The 26,751-nt window shown below is 41.0% G+C and overlaps 1 protein-coding gene across 2 annotated transcripts in view; it reads right to left on the bottom strand.

Annotated features, from left to right (window-relative positions):
* Positions 1-19,869: 19,869 nt before the first annotated feature.
* Positions 19,870-26,751, bottom strand: part of Sec63 (SEC63 homolog, protein translocation regulator) — a 79,917-nt gene continuing 73,035 nt past the window's right edge. For both annotated transcript variants that reach the window (XM_052751541.1, XM_052751540.1), the window contains exons 20-21: positions 24,505-24,609; positions 19,870-23,579 (exon numbers count right to left, since the gene is read on the bottom strand). In XM_052751541.1, coding sequence (XP_052607501.1) covers positions 23,436-23,579; positions 24,505-24,609 — 249 coding nt within the window. In that variant the 3' untranslated portion in view covers positions 19,870-23,435. The remainder of the gene's footprint in view (positions 23,580-24,504; positions 24,610-26,751) is intronic.

The following is a 26,751-nucleotide window of genomic DNA, read 5'->3' as shown; positions in this document are numbered from 1 at the left end:
AAACTACACAAAATACAAGTTACCAAATCAGCCATTTGTACTTATCCTCCAGTGGCATTTAGTGCACTCAGCAAGAGCAACCATCATCACCATCCACCTCCAGAGAAACTTTCCATCTTGTAACTGAAGTGCTGTGCCCATTATGCACTAACTATCCCCTGTCCCCTCCCTCCAGCCCCAGAAACAACCACTTTACGTTCTGCCCCTCAGATGTGGACAATACTTAAGTACCTCAAATATGCAGAGTCACATAGCACTTACCTTTTGTGACTTTTATTTCTCGTAGCACAATGCTGCATGTGATGCCCAGGTCATGTGTGCTTTAGCAGATGGCAGAATCTATTTCCTTCTATAGGCCGAATAGCCAGTTTGTCTGTTCAGTCAGCATTAGGTATTTGAGTCGTTTCCAAAGGAACGTAGTGTACCAATGTCTGCTGTCACTTCTTTCAGGCACACAACAGAGGTGGCACTCCCAGGCCAACTGAAAAGTCCATTGCCTTTTTGAGTTGTTGCTCTGGAGGTAACATTTGAGGATCCCTCCAACAGTACAGAGTGCCAGCTTCTTTATCTACTTGCCAACACATGTTACTTTCTTTTATTTATAGTAGGCAGCTTACTGACATCCTCACTTTACAGCACTTAATTTTCACAAAATCTAATTTTTTTAATTGTTGTGAATGCCTTTGGTGTCTTATCCAGGGGATAATTCCTGAATCTAACAGCATAACAATTTTCCCTTTTTTTCTAAGAGTTTTTAAAGCCTTAGCACAATTAGGTCTTTGGTTCTTTGTGAATTATTTTTTGTACATGATGTTAAGAAGTAAGGTTTCAAGTTCACTCCTTTACCTATGCATATCCAGTTTTTTTCAGTACCATTTATTGAAAATGCTACCTTTCTCCAACTGACTGATAGTGACACCTTTGTTAAAAATTATTTGGCCATGACGGGTGTGGTGGTGCATGCCTTTAATCCTAGCACTCCATATTCAGAGGCAGGCAGATCTCTATGAGTTCAAGGCCAGCCTGATCTACACAGAGTTCCAGAACAGCCAGGACTACATAGAGAGACTCTGTCTCAAAAACAAAACAACAACAACCATTTCTTTGACCACATAGCAAGGGCTTATTTCTGGGTTCTCTCCTCCATCTCCTTAGTCTGTATGTCAGTCTTTATACCAGCAGCACGCTGTTCTGATTACTGCAGTGTGGTTAAGTTTTAACATGAGGCTAAGTGGCTCCTTTAGCTTTGTTCTTCTTTTTTCAGGGGCTCCCTTGAAATTCCATATGGAGTTTAAGACAGTTTTTCTATGTCTGTAAAACAAAACGTAAAAACTAAACCAAAACTCTGGGGGTTGAACTGACTCTGTAGATAACTTGGGAGTGGTACTCACTGATTTCCAGCCTTTCCATGCGTGAGCATGGAATCTATTTACTTATGTCTTCTTTGATTTCCCTCAGCAATATTTTATAGTTTTATCCCCTTGGTTGAGTCCCAAGATTTTCTGTTCCTTTGATGCTACTGTAAATAGAACTGTTTTTCTGAATCCCTTCTCAGACTGTTCATTGGTAATGTACAGAAATACAACTGACTTTTATGTTGATTTTATATTCTGTATCTTTGGAAGAATTCATTTGTGAGTTCTAACAGGTTTCTCTACATACAGAATCATAGCATGTAAACAGACATAATCTCACCTTTTTCTTTCCAATTTTGATGCCCTTTTGTCTCTCTTTCTTGCCTAATTGCTCAGGCTTGAAATTCCAGCTCCATGTTGAACAGAGGTGTTGAAAATGGGCATCCTTGCCTTGTTCCTGATCTTGTTCTACAGAACATGTAGTCTTTTCCCATCATGCATTACGTCCACTGTAGGTTATTCGTGTGGCTTTGTGAATTCTTCTCTTTCATCCTCACTTGTGCTCTGCACGAGAGAACTGCAAGTTGGAAGTACTCCTATGAACACCAACACTGTCTCCTCCATCAAACAAGTCAATTCCCAGTCCTCATTTGCTCTTCCAGCAGCCGTGAACACAAGGGATCTCCAGTCTTGGCAGCATGCTCTCAGGGCTTCTTGACACCACACTCTCCTGGCTCCTTGACATCCTGTAGTGGGTAGCCATTCCAGCTTTGATCTGGAAGTTCCAACCCCCATTGAGGCTTCGGTAGCTGTCACGCCTACAAGGCGGGGCCAAGAGAGGACCCTGAAGACCCGAGATCCAGTTGCACCACCTTCCTTCTTGGACTAGGGACGCTAGAGGTAGACGGAGGAGAGTTCTCCAGAGAACACCGCAGGACTGCGCTGCATCTTTCACAGAACCCGCAACCTACCTATCCCTTCATTTGTAAGTTACGCCACTAAATAAATCTCCCTTTTAACTACGTTGAGCAACCTTAATAATTTCACCAATATCTGGTGCTCACGTGAGGCAAATTCCAAAGGCCTGGGTGGCTCCAGCCCTCAGCTTCCTCCCCAGCTGGTGGGCACTTGAAGCTGCAGGTTACTGCATACAGAGTTCCATAAAACCAGGAAAAACCTACACGGTTCCATTCCTAAAAAGAAACTAATCTGATCTCACTTCCTAGGCAAGTTTAGCCCCAGACCAGCGAAATCGCTGTGAGTGTGGCTCCCTGAGTGCTGGCTCTCCGCCCTAGCCCAAGGCTTCCACAGTTTCACCTAGTTAAAATAGACAGGGCACTGTCCCTTGTCCCCGGCGGGGGTTTGGAGCTGTACCTGCTGGCAGACCTATTGTCTGTAGAGGCAGAGAGGGGCTTAGAGCGGCCTGGAAGTTTCCATGCCCTGAAGCTCCAGGGGGTCACTGGAAAAACTGCCAGCTGTCTGTGCTCACTCTGCTGCCAGCCAAGGCATTCAACAGGACCTGCTCTATACCAATGCCTCCTTCTGGCTGAAAAGTCCTACTACACCCCCAGAACCACAGAAAGGTAAGATAGACAAAGCAGTGTCTTATTTCAAGTAAAAGTACTTGATAATTTTATACCTTAAAATTGACTAACAAATTTTGAGTAATTCTTGTAATATGGGCGACAACATTACCTCACAAGAATTTAAAAACTTTTTTGTCTATATGATGAATGACATTCTCCTGGAAATATACGACCTTCCTCAGGCATATTTGGCTTGTACCATTTTGGCATTCATCATAATAATTCACACAGTGTTCAAACACTGGTTTAATAATAAGAACAAAGATGAGTCATTATTGGGACTGATACAGGCTTTAAAAAATAACAATGAAAGCTTACAGAAAAAGATTCTCTTTCTGGAATCTGCTTTCAAAGATAGCAATGAAGGCTTATAGAAAAAGATTCTTTCTCTGGAATCTCCTGATCAGGATTTACAAAACAGGCTTATATTGAAAATTGATCTTATTGATAATAAATGTGAATATTTAATGGATAGAACACTAACTCTCTAGACACTATATAAGGAAGAAAGATTATCATTAATTGATAAGATAAGGTCCATAGAATCATGTGTCTCTGAGAAACATAAAAACTTCTATGATTCCATGAGAAATCTGGAGTCCCTTGCAAGAGAGGAGGTTCAGTCCCTAGAACAGACCCTAGGTGCTCGTTTGCAAGCCCTAGAAGAAACTCTCAGTAAACACGACAAGGGACCTAATAAGCAGAAGGGCAAGACCATAGAGGTTGTAACATCTCCAAATGGCTCTCATACAATCTTATCCTGTTATCATCCATGAGAAGCCAGCAGATGACACACACCCCAGCCATATAATACATATACATTACAACCAATTTCAACAAGGGACTTTAAAAATATAAAGGAAGCGGTAGTTACGTATGGGATACACTCCACATACGTAAGACAGATGTTAAATTCATGGTCTACCTCACATAGAATCATTCCAGATGACTGGCATCAGTGAATTTCAGCTGTTCTAGAATATAACCAGCAGTTACAGTGGAAAAGCTGGTTGAGAGAAGAGGCAAAAAATTTAGAACAACAAGGTAAAATCAGAGGTTTTGTGATCTCCCAAGATCAAATACTTGGTGAGGGATGTTTCGCTGACAGGAATGTACAAGACACTTATGATGAGCATACAATATCCCTATGCCATACAGCAGCTCTAAATGCTTGGGAAAAAATTCCAGAACCTGGAAAACCAACTGAGGTATACACAAAGATATTTCAGGGACTGCACAAACCCTTCACTGATTTTTTTACAAAGGCTGAACACAGCTATAACAAAAGCTGTATCAGATAAAGAATTAAGAAAAGTATTAACTGAGTCCTTGGCATTTGACAATGCTAATACAGAATGCAGAAGAATACTTACACCATTAAAGATCAGATCAGCTCCTTTGGAAGAATGGATTCAGTATACTAATGGTGTTGAGTCTCTTAACTACAGTAATGAGGCTTGGATAGGAGAAAAAAATCCCAGAGGTGAAAGAAGGTCCCGTGGTACCAAATGTTTTAAATGTGGTACACCAGGTCATATAAGTAAAAACTGTACATGGGGTACTTCTAGAAGTAATACTCCTATTAGGAATAGCCTAAACAGGAGACCCCAACCACCTCCTGGATTATGTAGAAGATGTGGCAAAGGCCGACATTGGACCAGTGAGTGTAGATCAAAAATAAATATACAAGGCAACCATTTACTGGTGGGAAATGCCTCAGGGGGCCTCTTGCAGGCCCCCAAATCAAACGTAGTATGAACATTCCCAGCCACCATGGAAGAAATTCCTCTCCAGGACAACTGAATAAACCAATGCCTAATGTAAAAACCGATACTGCAATGGATGATAAAACAGCTCTGATAGATGGATCACAGTTTACAAAGAACAGTATAAAACAAATATTTTGGCAGACTTCCATAAATGAACAAAGACCAAAGCTTAGAATTCGAATTAATGGCCTGGTTCTGGAGGGCCTGGTAGACACAGATGCAGATGTGACTATAATTACACCAAAATCATAGCATCCGAATTGGCCTCTTCAAGAGGTAGATATCCAACTTTTAGGGATTGGCATCCTATCTCAGATAAAACAGAGCTCGAGATGGGTTGAATGCATAGGGCCAGAAGGACAGAGAGGAAGGCTGAAGCCATATGTAGCAAATGTAGCAGTAAATCTTTGGGGCTGAGATCTGTTACAACAGTGGAATACCCAGATTAAAATTCCTACACTCTCAGAAAAGGAATACAGACCAATGCATGTTTCTAGGAATAATATCATGACATGCTATAAAAAAGTCACCAACCATTCAGGCTGTACACAAACAGAGCACAACTGCTGTTGAACTCTCAGAAGTACCAACTGCCTTACCTTTAAAATGGCTAACTAATAAACCTGTCTGGGTTGGACAATGACCTTTGACGAAAGAGAAGCTACAAGCTTTAGAACAGCTGGTTCAAGAGCAGTTAAATGCTCAACACATTGAAGAATCTACCAGCCCTTGGAATTCTCCTGTATTTGTTATTAAAAAAAAAGTCTGGTAATTGGAGAATGCTGACAGATCTGAAAGCTATTAATAAAGTAATTCAGCCAATGGGCTCCCTGCAGACTGGGATGCCCTTGCCCTCTCTGCTACCCAAAGAATGGCCTATAATAGTTATTGACTTAAAAGACTGTTTCTTTACCATACCCTTACAAGAAAATGATAGAGAAAAATTTGCCTTCACAGTACTTAATTATAACAATTCTCAACCAGTCAAGAGATATCAATGGAAGGTCTTCCCACAGGGAATGTTAAACAGCCCTACTTTGTGCCAATACTTTGTGCAAAAACCATTGGAGATAATTCATGTAAAGTTTCCACAATCCATAATTTATCACTATATGGATGATATCCTATTAACTAATCCAAAGTTAGATACATTAGAAAGCATGTTTGAAGAAGTAAAAAAAGTTTTGCCTCGCTGGGAACTGCAAATTGCTCCTGAAAAAATACAAAGAGGAGATTCTATTAATTACTTAGGATATAAGATAGAGCTACAAAAAAATTAGACCCCAAAAGGTACAACTAAGGAGAGATCGATTGAAGACTCTTAATGATTTTCAAAAGTTATTAGGAAGCATTTCCAACTTACTGGGTATCATGGGAATACCCAAAGATGGACTACAAAATTTGGCTAATACTCTAGAAGGGGACAAAGAATTAAATAGTCCAAGAGAATTATCAGCCAAAGTTGAGAAGGAATTTGCTCTAGTAATAAAGACAATTCGAGAAGCACATGTGGATCGTGTGGATCTAGAACTTATATGCATTCTTGTCATATTCCCCTCCAGACATTCCCCAACAGGTATTTTGATGGGAAAATATTATATTGGAATAGATATTCCTACCACGTAAACCAAATAAGAAATTAAAGACTTACATAGAAAAGATCTCTGATTTGATTCAAAAAGGTAAATTAAGACTTTGCCAGTTGACAGGAATGGACCCAGCAGAAATTGTATTACCTTTAACTAATGAGGAAATTTCATCACTATGGAAAGATAATGAATACTGGCAGAGAGCCTACAGTAACTTTTTGGGAGAGATTAACAACCACTATCCCAAAAGCAAGAGAATAGAATTCATAAAGAAGACTTAATGGGTCCTTCCTCACATTGTATGACAAAAGCCAATTTCTGGAGTCCTCACATTCTATACTGATGCAAATAAATCAGGGAAAGCAGGATATAGATCAGGAGACTTAAGTAAAGTGGTACAAAGTCCATACAGCTCTGTACAAAAGGCAGAACTGTATGCCATTCTTATGGTACTGATGGACTTCACAGAACCCCTCAATATAGTCACTGACTCTCAATATGCAGAGAGAGTTGTTTTACATATTGAAACTGCCGAATTTATTCCTGATAATACAGAATTAACTTCATTATTCATACAATTGCAGGAAATCATCAGAAAAAGGGAACATCCTATATATATATGACACATATCAGATCCCATACAGGTCTGCCAGGACCTCTAGCACAAGATAATGATGAGATTGATCAGTTACTAATAGGTAATGTGCTAGAAGCCTCAGAATTTCATAAGAAATACCATGTATATAGCAAAGGTTTGAAGAAGGATTTCTCCATCACTTGGCAACAGGCTAAGGATATTGTGAAAAAATGTCTTACTCACTCCATCTATAACCCAACTCCATTACCTGTAGGGAGCAATCCAAAAGGTATACAAAGAAATGAAATTTGGCAGATGGATGTGTTTCATTTTGCAGAATTTGGAAGATTAAAGTATGTGCATCATACCATTGACACCTATTCAGGATTTCAATGGACAACTCCTATGAGTTCTGAAAAGGCTGATTCTGTGATTACACACCTATTAGAAGTTATGGCCATCATGGGAATATGCTGTGGGATGTTCTGTATGGCAAATGTGTTGCTGATTAGTCAATAAATAAAACACTGATTGGCCATTGGCTAGGCAGGAAATGTAGGCGGGACAAGGAGAAGAATAAAGCTGGGAAGTGGAAGGCTGAGTCAGAGAGACACTGCCAGCCGCCATGATGAGAAACAGCATGTGAAGATGCTGGTAAGCCACGAGCCATGTGGCAAGGTATAGATTAATGGAAATGGATTAATTTAAGCTGTAAGAACAGTTAGCAAGAAGCCTGCCATGGCCATACAGTTTGTAAGCAATATAAGTCTCTGTGTTTACTTGGTCGGGTCTGAGCAGCTGTGGGACTGGCAGGTGAGAGATATTTGTCCTGACTGTGGGCCAGGCAGGAAAACTCTAGCTACAGGAATACCTGTACAAATGCCCCAGCATATGTCTCCAATAAAATGAGACAATTCTTTGCTTATTACAATATAAAGCATGTTACAGGTATACCACACAATCCCACAGGCCAAGCAGTCATAGAAAGATCCAATCGAACTTTAAAGGATATGCTAAATAAACAGCAACAGGTAACAATTACTCCTAGAAATAGATTGCATAGTGCTTTATTAACCTTGAATTTTCTCAATGCTGATGAGAAAGGAACAACAGCTGCAGAGAGACATTGGACGACAGACAGAACTCCTGAACTAAACCAACTGGTTTATTTCAAGGATGTGCTGACTTCAGAATGGAAACCTGGATATGTTCTACATTGGGGAAGGGGTTTTGCTTTTGTTTCTGCAGGAGAAGAAAAGCTATGGATACCAACAAAATTAATAAAAATTCGATTCGAACAAGAGAAACCCCTTGATGAGAAGTAAAAGATCATCCACCAATGTGACATCTCTACAAGTTGTAAGAAAAATTTAACAATCAAAGGTTGGGGTAGGGTTCTGTTTTTGTCTTTCCAGGATAATGGAAATACCCATCTTCCAGAAATCATAAGGCCTTGAATATCCAGATGTCTACAGCAGAAAGAATCTATTGGTACCAATCTACACAGGGTAAAATCTGACTGTCTAACATCTATATCTCTATCAATCTAGAAAAGTTGTGGTTCCAATTCAATTATAAACCAAGCTGACTTTGGAGATGGAATTGGTTCACTCCTTCTCTAAACCCAAGCATATTGCTAAAAGAAAAGTTTGAGAGATTCTTCAGTCCCATATCAGAAGAGCCCTCTGGTGTGGGACAGAAGGAAACCAATAAAAAGGGACCATTGTCTTCAAGATTCTAATTCTCTCCATGCTTTTCTTGATTTCTCAGAATCCTTTCTTACATGTTATGTCCTCTTTATATCCAAACTTTCCATTTTGATAAAAAATAAGTTTTTCCAATAGCAATCTCTGAAGTCTCCAGAAGGAAGATAGGGCCCCAACAACAACAACTCTACCCAATCCAGAATGATGCCATGGTAATCATCATCATACTACACTTCTTGCTAGAATTTCAGACAATTTTACCCATTACTCTAAGACTTGCTGCGGAATCTACAGTTAGTCTAACTGAGATTTAACTATCTGAGCTTTCTCACAGTACCCAACAGAGATAACATCACCCCCTAAACAGCAGGAAGCAATTCTAAGAAAATGACGCCCCTTCTCCCTAAGGTTTCATATTTCTCAGGGTTATAGATGATGGCTATAGGGTTGGGGGTGGAAGAAAATATTAAACTCAGTATTCTCCTAATTAAAAAAAAAAGGGAAAAGAAGAAATGGAATGGATAGGTATAAGATATTATGGTAGATTATTATGTATACTAGTAAACAAATTTAGTAAAATAGCAGCCTTAAATAATTTGCACTGTAATTTGCACTGTTATGGATCCTTATATGTTGATACAAATGTAAACTATTTTTATATTCCTGTTTAAGATAATTTGTATATTGATACAAATACAGAACTATATTTGTTATAATGTACATATATTTCTACTCTTATTTGAAATATTTGTATATTGATGCAAATGTAAATTTATATGTCATACTTTATGTATGTTCTACTTGTGTTTAAGATATTCTGTATATTGATATATATTTAAGATTATTGTCATATTGCATATTGCACTATATATTCCTACCTCTGTTATAAATATCTTGTGTATTGTCACAATTTTGAAGTCATCATTCTTTACCATACATTTGCTTATACACTGTTTACCTTGTTTACATGAAGCCTTAGTCCTTAGGTTATTTCGGTAGATAAGACTTATAGATTTATAGTCACCTATGCTTGTCATCTCTATAGTTACGTTAGTTAGGTTATCCAGATTTACAGATACATAGGTCAGATGGACAAGTAATCTTCAAACACTTCATAGACCTAGAGAATATGGCTTTTAAATAACTTAGAATTCTGTTGACGTGAGACACAATTGCTCCTGGCAGCACCAATTTAATCCCGAGAGAATGTTGGGCTTCTAAGACATTTCCATTTGGAAGTTTGTCTTCTTGGCACAAAATGGCCTACTGGGCAAAGAACTGCCCTTGCCTCGACGGCTGACAGTACGAATGCAATGCTATCCTTTCTGGACAAGCGGGACACAAGGAAAGCAACCACTGTACTCTGCCAAGACAGGGTAAGATGGTCTTTCAGAATTCCTGCTTCTGAAAATGGTCTGTCAGATACTCTAGGCCTGTAGCTAATTTGAATGCACCAACAATGCTGAGAAACATTAGGTGACTGTCCAGGCTGCCAGCTGTCTCAGTCTACTCTTGCAAGATTCCCGAAAGTTGCTTGCATCCATCTACTATTTCTCAGGTACCATTATATTCCTTTGCAGGTCTTTGATGGGATTGAAGACTAGCAGTTATAGTTACAACTTAGTATATACATATATATATATATATATATATATATATATATATATATATATACACACACACACATATATATATATAATCTTAGATAGAACATATTAAGTATTAGATTCAGGTTCTTTAGGATAGGACACCTTTTGGAATGATCTTTGTAACATACCATTTACCTACGCTCTAGACTTCTCTGGATTTAGTATGTGTTTCTTGCTTGATATTGTTCGCATTGATTGTAGTTCCATCTTATCTAGGTCATTATCCCTCATTACTCCTGGACAATATTTGATAACCATTCCTTTGTATATAGTCTTGTATTAGGTTAGAACCTTCTTATTTAGACAAAAGGGGGAGATGTAGTGGGTAGCTATTCCAGCTTTGATCTGGAAGTTCCAACCCCCATTGAGGCTTCGGTAACTGTCACGCCTACAAGGCGGGGCCAAGAGATGATCCTGAAGACCCGAGATCTGGTTGTACCGCTTCTCTTCCTTCTTGGACTGGGGACGCTAGAGGTAGACCAAGGAGAGTTCTCCAGAGAACACTGCCAGACTGTGCTGCGTCTTTCACAGAACCCGCAACCTACCTATCCCTTCATTTGTAAGTTACGCCATTAAATAAATCTCCCTTTTAACTATGTGGAGTGGCCTTAATAATTTCACCAATAACATCCTCCTTCTTGTCCCAGTGTCACACTTACTCCAGCCTCATCCCTCTCCACTTCCGGGGCAGTCTCATTCAGTGTGCAAATGCCAGACTTTGTTTCTAGCAGGAACTGCAGGCTCATAGCCAGTTGCCTACCTTTTCCTTCAAATCTCAAAGTAACATGATCAATACTGAACATCTGACCTTGCCCCAAACCTGCTCCATGCCTTGTCTTTATCTTTTCAGCTCATGCAACTCCATTTAGTTGCTTAGACTCCCCCATCCAAAAAGTATTTAATCCTTTATCTCATAACAACACATCCAATTTACTAGGAGAGTCAAACGTGCCCAGCTCAGATCTAAGCTCTGCTCCCCACATCCACGGCTGCCCATGTTTAGAGTGTGTCCTCCTTTCTTAGTTAATCTACTCAAAATATTCCATCTCAGACATGGCCAGTGGCAACTTGAAGGCATGGACTGTCTTCTAGGGATTCTAGATCCTGTCAACTTGATAATCAATATTATCAATACCACACCACCCAGTGTGGTGGCACACGTCTGAAATTCTAGCACTTGGGAGATTGTAGCCCGAAGTTTTTCTGTGTCCCACCTGGACCTCAGCAGCTTATAAAAATAATCACTCAGACACTTAATATTAAGGCAGAGTCAGAGGAGACACGGAGCGCTGCCAGGGGAGCAAGATGTAATAACATACAGGTAATGTCACGAAGCCACATGGCAAAACACAGATTAATAGAAATGGGTTGAAGTAAGTTGTAAGAGCTAGTTAATGATAAGACTGAGCCATAGGCCAAACAGTTTGTAATTAATATAAGCCTCTGTGTGTTTATTTGGGACTGTACCAGGCAGGACAGAAACTTGTCTACAGGAGATGGAATCGAGAGGATCAGTGCTGTGTAGCAGTTTCCTCTGAGAATAAAACCTCCCAACTTGGAGTGAAGCTGGCTAAGATACAGGGTGTTAAAATGGAGGTGAAGCAACAGGGTCTTTTTTGTCTATTTGTTTTCTGTTGTTTCTTGCGGGCCGCAAGGATATATTATAGAGATTCAGCTGTGTGTTAAAGCTATACCTAGAAATTTCAAAGCATTTTTCTAGTGGGAAGTCATTTATCATGAAATATTTGATATTCAGTTTTTAATATTTCAGCTGTCTTCTGCCATGAAATTCTTGTGAGCTCATATACTATTAGGCCATTTGACAAACAGTTGAGCTTCTCAGACCTGCTGATCCACTAGATAACTAACTCCCACTCCCCACCCCCCCCACCCCACCACCCCACCCCTGCAGTTGATAGCATCTCTCCTGGGCCTCCTGGGAAGGAAATTAAGAGGCTGGACCTCACATTTCCCAAAGTTGTCATCTTTGGTACGTAGCCCTGGCTGGCCTGGAACTGGCTATATAGACCAGGCTGACTTCAAACTCAGACGTCTGCCTGCCTCTGCCTCTCCAATGCTGGGTTTAAAGGCCTGCAAGACCACCATGCCCATCAGGATTTTTTTTACAAATATATTTATTTATTATGTATACAGTGTTCTGTCTGCATGTGTGCTTGCAGGCCAGAAGAGGGCACCAGATCTTATTACAGATGGTTGTGAGCCACCACGTGGTTGCTGGGAATTAAACTCAGGACCTCTGGAAGAGGTCTTAACCTCTGAGCCATCTCTCCAGGGCCCCATCAGGATGTTTTAAGGCAGGATTAAAAGGGAGGTGAAACAAAAGAACACTCTAAGGGGGTGGGGGGCTGTGTATGTGTGAAATACTCCACCCTGCAGGGAAGTTTGCCCAACTCAGGAAGTAAATAATGCAAAGGCTACCTCTTCCTCCCCAAGCACATATGGACTATATGAACTATAAGGACTGCTGAGAGACACTCAGAAGAGGTTCAGACAAACTGAGCTACTACAGACTGGGCAATGTATCCGTTTCCAGACTGTGTGAGCTGTTATCCATGCTGGGGAACGGGCACTTCGGTGATGCTGCCTTCTTTCTGCTCCTGTAAGTAACCTCTCATCTGTATTCTGGGAGTAACCCCAATAACTCAGTTCACCAAGGTAGATTTTGGCGATATCCATATTTACTTTGATCTGTCATTGTCAGTTACCTTTCTAGGGTTCACAACTCCCTAAGAATTATGTCCCATAACAATCTGCAGTTCAAGATCATCCTCAGCTATGTAACAAGTTTGAAGGCAGCCTCAGCTACATGAGACCCTCGTCTCAAAAACAACATTACTTATCTCTTATGTGTACCAGACACGCATAACACACCTTTCAGAACATGACAAGGATCTTTGTTTTTTCATGTTTTGTTTTCTTTGTATCGATGCAGCTAATAAGCTATTATGATGACTACTACTGTTGGCTTTCTCTTCTGTCCCTGAAGCCCTGTGAAGAGCCCTGGGGACTGAGCTTGCTATAGGCCTGCTGCAGGAACCAGGTGGCACAAAGAGAAGCACGGGTTAAACATCAGGGGGTGGGGCTTTCATTCCAGCCAGCTCAGCCCTAAAGAGCACAATCCCTGCCTGTGGCACTTCTGCATCTGTATTTCCTGATTGACAGGATGATGACCACTCCTGGGCAGACCAAACGATGTGTTTGAAATGCTTTGCAAAGTAGCGAGGCACAAACAAGCTGTCACCATCTTAATGAGACACTTCCTTCTCTCGTTCCCTTTGTCGCTGAGATCAGTTATTTGGGGGCTCTGTTCGGTCAATATTCAGAAATTACCTCATTCCTGAAGAATGGTTTTAAAAGGAAACGTGGAGAAAAACTGGAATGATGTGTATTGGTGAGCTAGAGTCTAACTAATGGATATTAATGTCCGACTGGCCATTCTGCAGTAAGCGGGTGTCAGAGTCGTTACAGTGTTGTCTATGGCCTCACAACCATTCTATCTGAATGTAGTTGCTAGAGAAAGCAGAAAGCCTGTCCTTTCTCCAACAACTGTGAAATCTGCTGCAACAGTCTGGAGTGTCTGTCCTGTGCCACAGACTCTTCCTCGTCCCCACTCCTCCTCTATATCTGCCTGGGTGACTTACAAACTCAGGTTAGAGACCTCCCTGAAGCCAGCAGCTCATGGGCTAGTCTTGTTCATACATATGGCAGACTGCCTCAGGGTACCTGGGCGGCCATGCTGTTGCTTTCAAGCAGAACGTCCCCTACTCCTCAGTAAGCTTTCCTCTTCAGAGGTGACATTTGACAAGTGATTGTAATGAGTTTCCTGTCCAACTCTTCCACAATGGCTGCCCATGTAAACAGACGTAAGATGCTCAGTCTTGTGTGGGAAATGACACGAGGAGTCTCACCCTCAAATATTTGAGGACAACACTCATGTTTCAATTCGATAGTGTGCTGTGCAGTGAGCTAGATTACCCTAGAGGAACAGCATATGTAAGGAACTCATGAATCATGTGCCCCACATGGGGGAATCTTTAAGTGTGTCTTATTTCATTGTGAACATATTGCTGGGGTAAATTTCTGTAACTGGGTGCCAACAAAAGGAATTGTAGCTAGAGTTTTCCTGCCTGGCCCACAGTCAGGACAAATCTCTCTCACCTGCCAGTCCCACAATCGCTCAGACCCGACCAAGTAAACACAGAGACTTATATTGGTTTCAAACTGTATGGCCGTGGCAGGCTTCTTGCTAATTGTTCTTATAGCTTAAATTAATCCATTTCCATTAATCTATACCTTGTCACATGGCTCATGGCTTACCGGCATCTTTACATGCTGTTTCTCATCATGGCGGCTGGCAGTGTCTCCCTCACTCAGCCTTCCACTTCCCAGCTCTATTCTCCTCCTTGTCCCGCCTATACGTCCTGCCTGGCCACTGACCAATCAGTGATTTATTTATTGACCAATCAGCAACACATTTGACATACAGACCATCCCACAGCAAGGAATTGATAAGGAGATTCTCCAAGGTCAGGCCTGGAGTCCCAGCAGGAGGATTGAAATGCAGGGCTAGCCTTGACAACTTACTAAAAAAGTTGGTGGTGTGTGTGGGAGGTGAGCTGGAAATGTAGCTCAGTGGTATGAGTGCTTATTACTTATCATGCCCAAGGCAATAGATTTTATCTCAGGGGGAGGGGGCAAAAGCCTCTAAGAAATGAAAACAACTTGATCTGGTTAGAGGGGTGTCCTGAGCAGATCCTCTAAAGCTTTGGGTTAAGGTGGTAAAAGTGAAGGCTGTTGGGCCAGCTCTGTAGAGAATGAGTCAGGAGGACCATTCCGTGCTTTTGTGCTCCTCTCTTGGGTTCCTAAAGCTATATTCATGACTGGGGGAGAACATACCACTCCTCTCTAGACAGATATGTAACTATTAACACTTAAGTCTCTGACTTGAGAGGGATTTAAAATTCATGCTTTTAGCTAACACGGGTTCACCTAACCTGGAATGTCACAAACCTGGACACAATTGGATCTCATGTTATCCCAGCTTGGGAACCCTGAGATAGGGGCTGAGTCTCAAGTCTGGTGTAACCCCAGGCCACTGTCTGTAACACTCGTGGCTGTGGCAGGCTAGTGAGTTGCAGTTGGTTTACAATGCATACCCTGGAAAGACAGAGAATGAGTTTTGAGATGTGCACAGGGACTCCTGGTTCTGTAGTTCTTCAGACGTGACAAATCCCTTCTCTTCTCCGGCTCTTGGTTCTTATGTTCCTCCTTCACATCATGGCTGACCCTCAGGGGGACAAGAGAAGCCAGTAGCGCCTGAGCAAAGCTGAAGAGATGTTCTCAGCACTTCACTCACCCCTGCCATGTACCCCTGCACAGATGAGCGTCAATCTGGAACCCCAAAGGTTCTGCTTCCCTATGATGCTTTGCTTTGGAGGGGTTTAGGCCAACTGGAGGCTAAGCACCAAATGCAAAGAAAATTCCAGAAATCAGGAGGTAAACGAAGAGCTTCTTAAAGATTTCATATTCTGAAAAACTGTTCCTTATAACACACCAAAATATTAAAATTCTTCTCAAACTTCAATTCCACGTGAAACATGGTGCTCCTGTGGTGTCACTCCTGACATTTGGTGAGATACCCTGTCATTAAACCAGCAGATTTGGAAGACATGGTAGCTTGCCGTGTGCAAAGAAATGCTGCAGTGGATCATAACACTAGTCTCAGCCCCATTCTCAAAAGCACTTCTCGGATAATCACATTACTCCTTATCATTTCCATCATAATAGACTCAGCTGTTGGGGTAGGGGTGGGTAGGTGGGGTAGGGGTGGGTAGGTGGGGCAGGAGCTCCTAGGGATCATGGGAAAACACAACCATGTTCTGCAGCTGAAGCTCTGAGCCAAAGAGGCTGTCTTGCAGCCTGTCACAGGGACACCTGTCCTTCCTCTCCCCGCCTTTCTCCTTGCCACTGCCCTGTGTTTCACGTGCTGTCTGGAGGAAAGTGACTGAGTCCCAAGAACGTGGCAGAGAATTAAGACATTAAGAAGCTGGAGAAACTGTGGATGTGATTATGAAGTAGGATGGTTTAACAACACAGGGACAAAGGGTAGTGGTGCACATAAATGCAGGAGCTAAGTTACCCCAGTCCTCTTACTAGATGTCACATTCCCCTGGGAATCCTCCAACCTGCTTCAAAGACCAGAAATTCTAGTCCTTCACTGAATTCATCACATGCATTTTTTTCCTGATCAAAACGCTCATCAGCAAATTTGGTCGCCCTCGCTCCACATCTGTAGTATCTCCAGTATCTCTAGGTGAGGCGTCAGACAGCTAAAGACAACAAGCAATCTACCTCACTGGACAGTGAGAACTAGTGATGCTTGTCAGAACAGGATTTCAAAAGCTCCTCGATGATTCCAACCAGAGGCCTAACACCAACCTAGCAGGGTGCTAGGGAAGGGTGCAGACGGCAATAATCAAAAGCGTGTATGGCTACTATATACAACAGATACAATGCTCACCTTTCAGACACCCCCTTTCTGACTGTAACAGACTGAATTCAATTTACAAAGTTCTGGATATTTTTAGTGACTGCATGTAAGTGAATTATCTTCAAACTGAAACAAAACTATCCTTGTTAGTAAGACAAAACATTTGCAAGAGGCATAAATGTACAATTCTCAAGTGAGGAGTTATTTATTTTTTTACTAAGAACTTACTCCCCTGAAGTGCCCGATCCTCTTGGTGTAATATCTCTGTGCATACAAAATTCCCTGTGCAGGAAAGCCGCTGCCCACTTGTTTCTTCCCTTTCTGCATACCTTCGAGTGCACACACGCACACTTTAATTCCACACTGCCTCCTCACAGATGTGTGTCCGGACAAGAGCCATGGAAGACAGGCATCATTTCCTTCACCGAGAGGGCATGTTTGCTGTTCCAACAGTAAAGAGTGAGGCTGGGCGGTGGTGGTGCACGCCTTTGATCCCAGCACTCGGGAGGCAGAGCCAGGCGGATCTCTGTGAGTTCAAGAGGCCAGCCTGGTCTACAGAGTGAGTTCCAGAACAGGCACCAAAACTACATGGAGAAACCCTGTCTCGAAAAAAAAAAAGTGAACAGGTTTGTCACACACCTTTTTCAAGGGCTAGATTCTCAAGCTCAAAGTTCCTCTGTTGACATGAGTAACAGCTACCCAAGCCACTTGGCATCACCTACGTGAAACTTGGAGGATAAGGAGCAATGTGAGTAATGCAAAGCTGATGTTGTACCTGACCTGGGAGTCAGAGCTAGCAACCCAGACAATGTGGCAGCTTAGCTTGCACAGAGAAAAACAGCAGACCCTTCATAGCTGAAATCATACAAAAAATTGAATTGTATGAAGAGCATCTGTTGTGCCCAGATCGTGACCTCCAGAGAAACAACCAAAGACAAGCATGTCGGAATGGATCACCATATTTCCCCTTTTCTATTTTAATAAAAAGAAAAAAGGTTATAACTAACATAAGAAAAACTATATACAAAAGTACAATAACTACATACAATATATACAAGTAATAAATACCTAAACAATGTCTAGTCCATTTGTATTTGACAAATTCAGAGAAAATAATTCCATTACCTATCCTATTTTGGTAAGTCCAAAATGTACCTAATTCACTTTTTATCCTAACTAATCTTCAACTATAACTAATTAATCTTCAACTCCCTCAGAGACCCAAGAAGGAAATAATATTACCTAACAAAAATAAAAACAGGAAGTGCATGCAAGCAGCTTCCAAAAAAAAAAATTGTGAGTTGACAGAAACAGCCAGCTGCCTGGACAGTCACCTGAGGTTTCTCCGCAGTGTTGGGGCATCATCTTCAGCCTACAGGCTTAGCGTATCTCACAGACTCATTTGTGAAGTAGGATGTACACAAGGTCAAGGTTTAATTCTGGGATATCCAAAAGCAATACAAGCCTAGGCAGGGACTTCATCCAACAGATCCAACGCAGTGGAGGCTGGAGGAAGTGCCCGCCTTTCTGCAAGCTCAGTTTTTAAAGGCAAAAAGCACAAGGTTACATCATTTAGGGGTGCTAGTATGGGTACAATTCTGATTGGCTCGCTTCTAGGGACTTTCTAGAAATCATGGCTTAACTTATTTCTAAGGGGGTGGTTGCCCGCCACCATTTCTCATTGGCTGCCCTCAGGTGGGGACATTTCAGTTACCCTGGAAACCAAGGTTGGAACATTCTTTGGTCAAACAGTTACCTAGGGAACCAAGGAGAGGACATTCCATAGTCCGGCAGTCATTACCTCGTGACTACCTTGTGACTCTGTACTTTTACACTTCCTGGTTTCTGGACTCTGGATTGACTGGTTTCAGTAACTCATGGCCTATACCTAAAAGGAGAAATCTTAGGCCTTAGTTTTAGGGTGAAAGTATTTTGGTCTTATTTCTAAGATGGCTCATTTTGGTCTCACATATCCTCTTACCTGACTGCCACTTCTCTCCAGGAGTCTTCTGTGGTTCTAGAGCGTCCGCTTACCTGACTGCCACTTCTCTCCAGGAGTCTCCCGTGGTTCTAGAGCATCCTCTTACCTGACTGCCACTTCTTTCCAGGAGTCTTCCATGGTTCTAGAGCATCCTCTTACCTGACTGCCACGTCTCTCCAGGAGTCTCCCGTGGTTCTAGAGCGTCCGCTTACCTGACTGCCACTTCTCTCCAGGAGTCTTCCGTGGTTCTAGAGTGTCCTCTTACCTGACTGCCACTTCTCTCCAGGAGTCTCCCGTGGTTCTAGCACAGTGGATTCACAGCACAGTCTCTGGAGCTTGCTATAAATCGTTTGCCTTCCAACCAGATGCACATTAATGCAGTGAAGTACACAGGTAAGGAGATAAGGGTTGGTGGGGAGTGGGTACAGAAGTTCAGAGGAGGAGGTAATTCTAGGAGGTACAGAGAAGGAGGAGGTAATTCTAGGAGGTACAGAGAAGGAGGAGGTAATTCTAGGAGGTGCAGAGAATCCAGAAAACATTTCTTAGCTGGGCACAGCAGTGCAACAGCCTATAGTCCTGGCTGCTCAAGAGACTTAAGGAGGATTATGAGTTCAGGAATTTGAGGCATGGCTGAGAACATGTAAACAGCCCATTGCAAAAATAAAATAAAATAAAAATTCATTTTTGATGTTTTGGTATAGTTCCACCAAACATTCTTTAAAGAAAATTAATTATGGTCCTGTCGCCCTCTACTGGAACCAGGCTGAAAAGTACAGGGAAAGCTGTGTGTGCTGTTTACAATCTGCTTACACCCAAGTGGTGGCCACTGACGCCATTAGGCATGGTTTGGGCTCCTTTTGCTCTTTAATTGCAGCGGCTACTGAACAGCTCCTAAGAGTTACAGCATTCCCCCTCTCTATGGCTACACTGCAAGAAGCATCCACCGTCTTTGCTCTTGGGGGCCACAGCAGATGTGGACACAGCAAATGCAACCTTGCCTCCTGGTATCAGAGTATGTCATTGTCATCTCAAATGGCAGAGTGCCAAAGCCCCAACTTCCAGTTAGTTGAAATGTCACCCTATCTATACCACAAAATAGTAGTATCCAAATGTTTTCATCATGCACCCAAATCAGAAAAAAAAATATAGTGCACCAATAAATGTATTATTTATTTATAAATTATATAAGTGTACAACTGTACAATATATTATGTACATTATAAAACACACAAAAATAGAAATTTAAAAGGATGAGATTAAATACAAAGAATCATTATTTTAACATTTTCTCAATGGACTTATTATCTGTATACCCCTGGGATGTACACACCTGCCTGAAACCAGTCCTAAAGCATATCCATGATTGTTATTTGGATTTTTAGCTCAGTTACAGGAAAATGTACAAGATCACGCCTGTTTTGTTTGTTAAGGTCTGTAAATAGCCCTAGTGTCAAGTTTAAGTGTATGATGATGCTAACTTCTTGGGACACACTTGAACTAATCACTGCACAGCTGGTAGAATGGCATGCTCCAGTTCACCGATAGTTGTTCCACTTTAAGGCAGACTAAATAGGGGATTCACAGAGTTGAGAAAATGCTTCAAAAAAGAAGCATTTAAAAACAAAGGACGACTCTTGTTTTATCCAAAGGGGATGGACAAAGGCCAACTAATTCAATAGCTAGTCCCTATAATAATAATAGCAGTAGTAGTGATAATAATTATTCCTCTGCCTAGTGAAAAGATGGGGGGGGGCATTCTAAATATTGGCCACTGTGCCAAAGGAAAAAGATTAAAATGTATTCCCACCTATGTCCTGACCCAATCCAAGTAAGTTTTAACACAAAGAGGGTCCACATAGCTATAGTGCCTAAGTCACAGAGCCTGGACATGGAAACTCAGTAAATACATGATAAACAATCTGTCAAAAACATGTAGGTACCGAAGTGCATTTGAAATACAGATTATTACTGAACAACACTCCAGTGTATGGTAGGAGCTAGCTGGAGCAGATACCTGAATAAATGTAGTAAATGTGTTCAACACCAGGTGTGGTGGCTCTCGCCTGTAATCCTATCACTCACTCAAGAGGCTGAGGCTGGAGGATCACAAGGTTCACGACCTGGGCTACATACACTGTGTGTTCAAGGCCAACCTAGGCTATATAGTGAGGCTCTGTCTCAAAAACACAAAAACAAAACCAGAACATGCTAAGAAAGCCTCAATACATCCTTAACATGCACTCCCTAGTTCCACATCGGGGGTTGGCATTCTACTCCTACACCTCTATAGGACCTGAGCTTTCCAGCAAACAGTAGAAGGGTACCACTCAACAGCCTGTCCTTCTCCACCCCTCAGTGCATGCTGGCAAAGGCAAAGCAGAGAACAAGAGATTGCTCCATGTGCAGAATCGCATTCAATGTGCTCAATTCATCTCAAATACCACAAATTTTAGAGAACATAAATAAACATCTAACTAATTTTGAGTCTGAGCCCTCCGTCAGGTCTTACAATGCTAACCTTTGCACCTGCCACACTTTTACCTGGTAGTTAAGTCTCCTTGTGGAAGGCTGTATTTTGATGGATACTTTGCAAATTTAGAGATTAAAAATATTACACAATGTAAATAACTTAATTTCATATAATCAATTTCACTCTGTATGTACATACTGTGTTTTCATCTATATATTCATTTAGTGACAGAATGTCAATGTTTTGAATAGGAGTAAAAACAAACATTTAAAACTTTCCTTTCAACTAAATGCAAACCAGGACAAGTCATTAATTCCGTAGTAGAGAAAGAAGGAATGTGGAGTTTGGTGACTGAGTAGAGATGTACACCGTAACTGAGGTCTTTCACCTAAGATACCTGGTTAGAGGAAAACTGGTTCTTTAGGTTGGGATGTTGACACATCACAAAATAGGCAAACATCAGCGAATTGTTGGGATTTCCAATCATGGAAGACATGCTGTTTTGTAAGCACAGTGCTGAGCATCTCAAACTAGAGAAGCCAGTTGTTTGAATGAACTGTGTACACCCTTCAGAGGGAAAACAGCCACTAGAGAACTCTTCTCAAGCCATCTACTTCAGCCAAGCTAGGGACTGCAAAGACTACAAGTCTGCTTGTCCAGTCTCCTGGGGCCTCTCCTTTCCCGACACAGCTGCTCACTCCCTCACACTGACATGTCTAGCAACTACACTCAACACTGGAGCTTTCCAGTAAGATCTGATTTGAAAGGCAAACCCACCCCTTACATATAGAAACAAATGAATCAAACCCTCAGCACAGCAAGGGTAAGCAAGGGTCTAATGGACACTTCAACTGTTCAGTGTTACATCTTAAATTTAGAACAACAAAAAATTCATATTTTTGGTAATCTTCAAATTTTATTTCCAACTACTGTAGTAACAAAATACCAGTGATAATTCTGCATGAAGAGTAGCAACCTTTTAAATAAACATAAGTTAGTATTGCAACAGTACTTTGGCCTATGGAGAGTTTGATAGGATTATTGCAATCAGTCTTATAGTATTGTAGACTTGTGTGTCCTCCATATCTAGTAATAAAAATATTCCTCTTACCTCAGTGACTCATCACACACACATTTACTCTATGTTGAGCACTGCCCTTTAGGTTGTACTAGATGAGAGAAAATAGCTCTTCCTCCTGGGTTTTCCAAGAGTATACAGAGAGAGCAGTCACTTCCACAGTGAGGTACAATATTAAACTTTTAGTTGAAAAATAAAAGATTACCCTATTTATGCCCTTTCTCTAGGAGTAAAAAGACAAACACAATTACAAACATAAAATGAGTCAAACTTCTATTTTATTAACAGGAGTCCAAAATGAATACAAAAAATGCCTCCTTTGTATGCTGTATTTATTTTCTTTAAAAGGCTTCTGAAGTCAGGTAGATTAAAAGCTAAGAATGTATGTAGTCCAGCTTTTCTAGTAACCCTTTTCAAAAGACTGGATAACATGACCCAAGCATCAGAGAACGGGTGGTCCCACAATCCCTTTCAGCCCTGAGCTTATCAGAAGAATTAGATTTTGTGCAGACACCAACAGAGGTTTTAAGAGGCCTTAAGCCATTAAAAGCCACTTTTGTAATGTCTGCTAACTCTGGGCAATTAAGAACGGAAAATTCCAAAATGTAGCCCTCTGTTTTGTGTGGAATGTGTGAGAATGTTAAGTTATGGCCAAGACAGATGAAAATAAAGGTTTGAACTCATGTATGGAACTATTACAATCTTACCATTTGTAAAATATTGATAAATGAGTAACAGAGCTGATTAACAGATTAAAAACTTGAGCAGATGTTACTTAAAACATATTTGTGATGTTTATCATATTTTAATGTTCACTAAAACTAAAGCTGAACAAAGACTGTTTTTCATGTACCTTGACTCTGACTGAGACCGTAAACTGATCAGGTAATGCACAGCCCACGCTTCTGGACAGTTTTAACAACGAAGGATTTATTATCAATTGCAGATGATATGATCGCACCACCCCATACCTGAAAGGCTTTAAAGAAGCCCTTTCAGACTGTACCACGGCACCACCAACTGCCTATATGATGTATCCATTTCTAGTAAAGATACCAACACTTCCCACTGCATCAGTTCTCCACTGCTTCTTCTTTATTATAATTTACAAAGCAGCAGATGTTTGCAAGTATGTGCAAACGCTGTGGTCCACGCATACACTGGTTAGTTATCACCTTCCTCTTCCTCCTCCTCTTCCTCAAAGCTATCTTCAAATCCCTCACTGTCTTCCTGGTCTTCATCACCTTCTATTGCTGTATCCCACTGTGGGTGGTTTTCTGGCACAGGCTTGGCCTCATGAACTTCCAGCTATAAAGGAGAATTAAATGCACATCAGAGATCTGTAAAGGAATACTGTAAGAAATGCCTGGTAAAGGTTTTCTTTTGCCATCGCAAATCACAAAGAAATGGATTCTGCTGCTTCAACTCTAAATTCAGCACATTCATTAAAAAGATACTCCATTCTACAAATGAAAATACTAAACCCACTTACACAGAAATGGAGATAGATTTCTAATATAATTTGGTATTTTGACCCTGTAGAAGTTGAACCATTTAAGAATGTACTTCTCTGGCACAAAGTACTAACTAGTGTCATGTTTCCTATGCAACAATACTGAGTGGTGTCTTATTACAAGTCTTTGGCTGAAGGAAGAAAAATTCAAGTCTGCTTCCCAAGGATTAGTTGTTAAGGAAAACTCCATGGTCAATGCAGGAAATAGTGACTCCCCTTTACCGGCTCCTTGACTCTAACAGTGTAAGCATGATTTTGTTCAATCTCACTAATGTAATAGAATGCCTTGTGTGAAAAGCTCAAGGGAAATGGACACTAAGTGTGCTTCAAGCCATATACAAAGTTTCTGCTCCAAGATGATTAAAAAAACAAACAAACACCTTCATTTCAGAAATCTATAAACATACCAATAAAGTCTGTGGTAAAAATCTGCATCCTGCTCCCCACCCCCTCCAGCCTTTTTAAAGGAAACAGAACACATTTGGTAGAGCCCTGAAATGTACCACATATTACAGCACATTAAAGCAACCACCAAAGGAACTTAGAGTTGAGGTTCAAAGTGCCTGAAAGTCTAACTATTACTGAGCGCCTGCTTCTTCCTCCCATTACTCTCCATCTCAAAACTGGAGCTGCTTCCCACACCTTCCTCAGGCATTGCTCAAGGGTTACTAGACTCCTATCTCCAGGAACTCCAAGTCATTTATTCCTCACGATTCTTACCTTCAGTGCTTTAATCTGATCCAAACCCATATAGGAGTCTGATCTCAGAAACACTGTATACTGATAATTTCCAGGCTTGCCTGGTGCAGGAAACTTCAGTTCTACCTAAGAAGATAAAATCAACACTTAAAAGTCTGTATTAAGTAAAAGAAACAACAGAATGCCTTTAAACTTCCCACCTCAGAGTACTTAGGAGCCTGGTAGTGCCTCAGATGATTTACAGAAACTCTCACAATAACAAACATGTGTGAGCTCTCTTTTATCTATTATATACACAAAACAAAAAGGAAATCAAGTTAAGCAGAACTACTGAGGTTCATTTCTATGTATACAATTCAAGAAAGCCTATTAAAGTAACCAAATTCTATGCTGTCCCCTTGAAAACTCAAAAGAAATTAAGCAAAGAATGAAAGTATAACTAAATGAAATGTAATTAAATAATAGACTTGGCTACATAAAAAGTAATTCCTGCCAAATTCTCTTATTTCCAGGATAAATTATCTATGCCTTAACAACCCAGAAAGACCCTTCAAGGCTCAGAGCAGAAGGGGCAGGAAGAATCTAAGGGCCAGAGGGGGAGGCAAGCTGTACAAAGAAGTCTCGAGGATGACAGCCACTACAGCCACTAGACTCCCCACCCACTGCAGCAGTGATCACCTTCCCCAAACGAGACTTCAGCAAGGCCCCACAACCCGAGGGAATGTTGGCAGGTAATAGTTGCTGGGGGGCAAGGGTGTCATTTTTTCAGTGGTTAAAGTTGCCTACACTCCAGTCAATAGCCTCCCACCCATGCTCATGCAAGCATCCTAATGAAACCCAGTGGGAACACACACACACACACACACACACACACACTACGAAAAGGGTTTCAGAGGGCAAGGGAAGAAATCAGAGGGGACAATGGAGAGATTAAAAACAACTAAAATTCATTATATTCATATATGAAACTCAAAATATAAAAACAAATTTTAAAAGAATTACATATTTTTACTCCATTATATTTCAATAAATAATTTATTAGTTTTAATAAGGCTCTTTACCACCCTAACATCTAATCATTGCAGAAAAATAAAATATAAATTACAGGAAACTATACAAAAACAAGTCCAAAACAGTACTTTACTTTCCATCAAATCATAAACATAAGTACAAATAGTAACATATTTAGAGATTTCAATTCTATATGAGCATAAGAATACATTCTTCAAAATGACATTTTCACGCTCTAGTATTCTGCCTCTAATCTCCAAATTCCAGATTTTTGCAGTCAACGTTATAATATTAATAAAGGCCATTTAAAAAAAAAGTCTGGGCATTGTAGTGCTACACCTTCTGGTGGTAGCCTATATAAAGGACATGAAGGAAAGCAGTTTTTGCTTTTTAGCCTCATTTTTGTTGTCATTCTCATTGTCAAGTTCATGTATCTGGTTGCTAAGGAATTCCTCCACTGGCATTAGAGCCTACTTCTTTGGGAGTCCAACATATACTGAAGACCAGCTGAGACATACAGCTTTATGGACTGAACAACTATTGGATTCTTGGACTAGCTGGACCACAGCCTATAAGCCCCCCCATCCCCTTCACACTGTCTCTCCCTCTCATTCATTCTATCAATTCTTTCCTCTACAGAACCCTGACTAATACAGTCAATATCTACAACAATCTTGAAATTTGTCCACTAAGTCCAAGCTGACAGAAGAACACACACACTAAGTACAACAGACTACAGATCCTGAGAGTAAACATAGCATAATGACTAAGCAATTCTTCATCACAATGCCATTATGGCATTCAATCTTGAATTGACTGAACTTAGAAATACCTAGAATAGTAAAGCACATTTCTGGGTGTGTCTCAAACTTGAGAGCTATGATGCAATGAAAGATTTATCTTTGATGGCAACATAATTTGATGACATTATTGGAAAGTGATGGGCTACAGGAGATGAGCCTTGGCTAGAGAAAGTAGGTCATAGGAAGGGCAGGCCTATGAGAACTACCTCTTGTCTTTGGCCCTTCCCTAGTCTCTCCCCATCATGGCTGCCATTAGATGAACAAGTGTGCTTGCCAAGGAACTAGAGACATTGCCAAACATGGATGAACTTTCTGAAATTAATCCTCCCTCCCTTAAAAAAAAATTAAAAAAAATTATTTTCCTTCTAAATTAGGTGTGCTTGTGTGTGTACAGATACACGTGAGTGCAAGTACCTGGAAAGGCCACCAGATACTCTAGAACTAAAGTTAGAGG

The sequence above is a fragment of the Peromyscus californicus genome, unplaced genomic scaffold (assembly GCF_007827085.1).
Source record: "Peromyscus californicus insignis strain IS unplaced genomic scaffold, ASM782708v3 Scaffold_22__1_contigs__length_63687245, whole genome shotgun sequence".
Lineage (NCBI taxonomy): Eukaryota > Metazoa > Chordata > Mammalia > Rodentia > Cricetidae > Peromyscus > Peromyscus californicus.
This window is presented reverse-complemented; position numbering and strand designations above follow the sequence as displayed.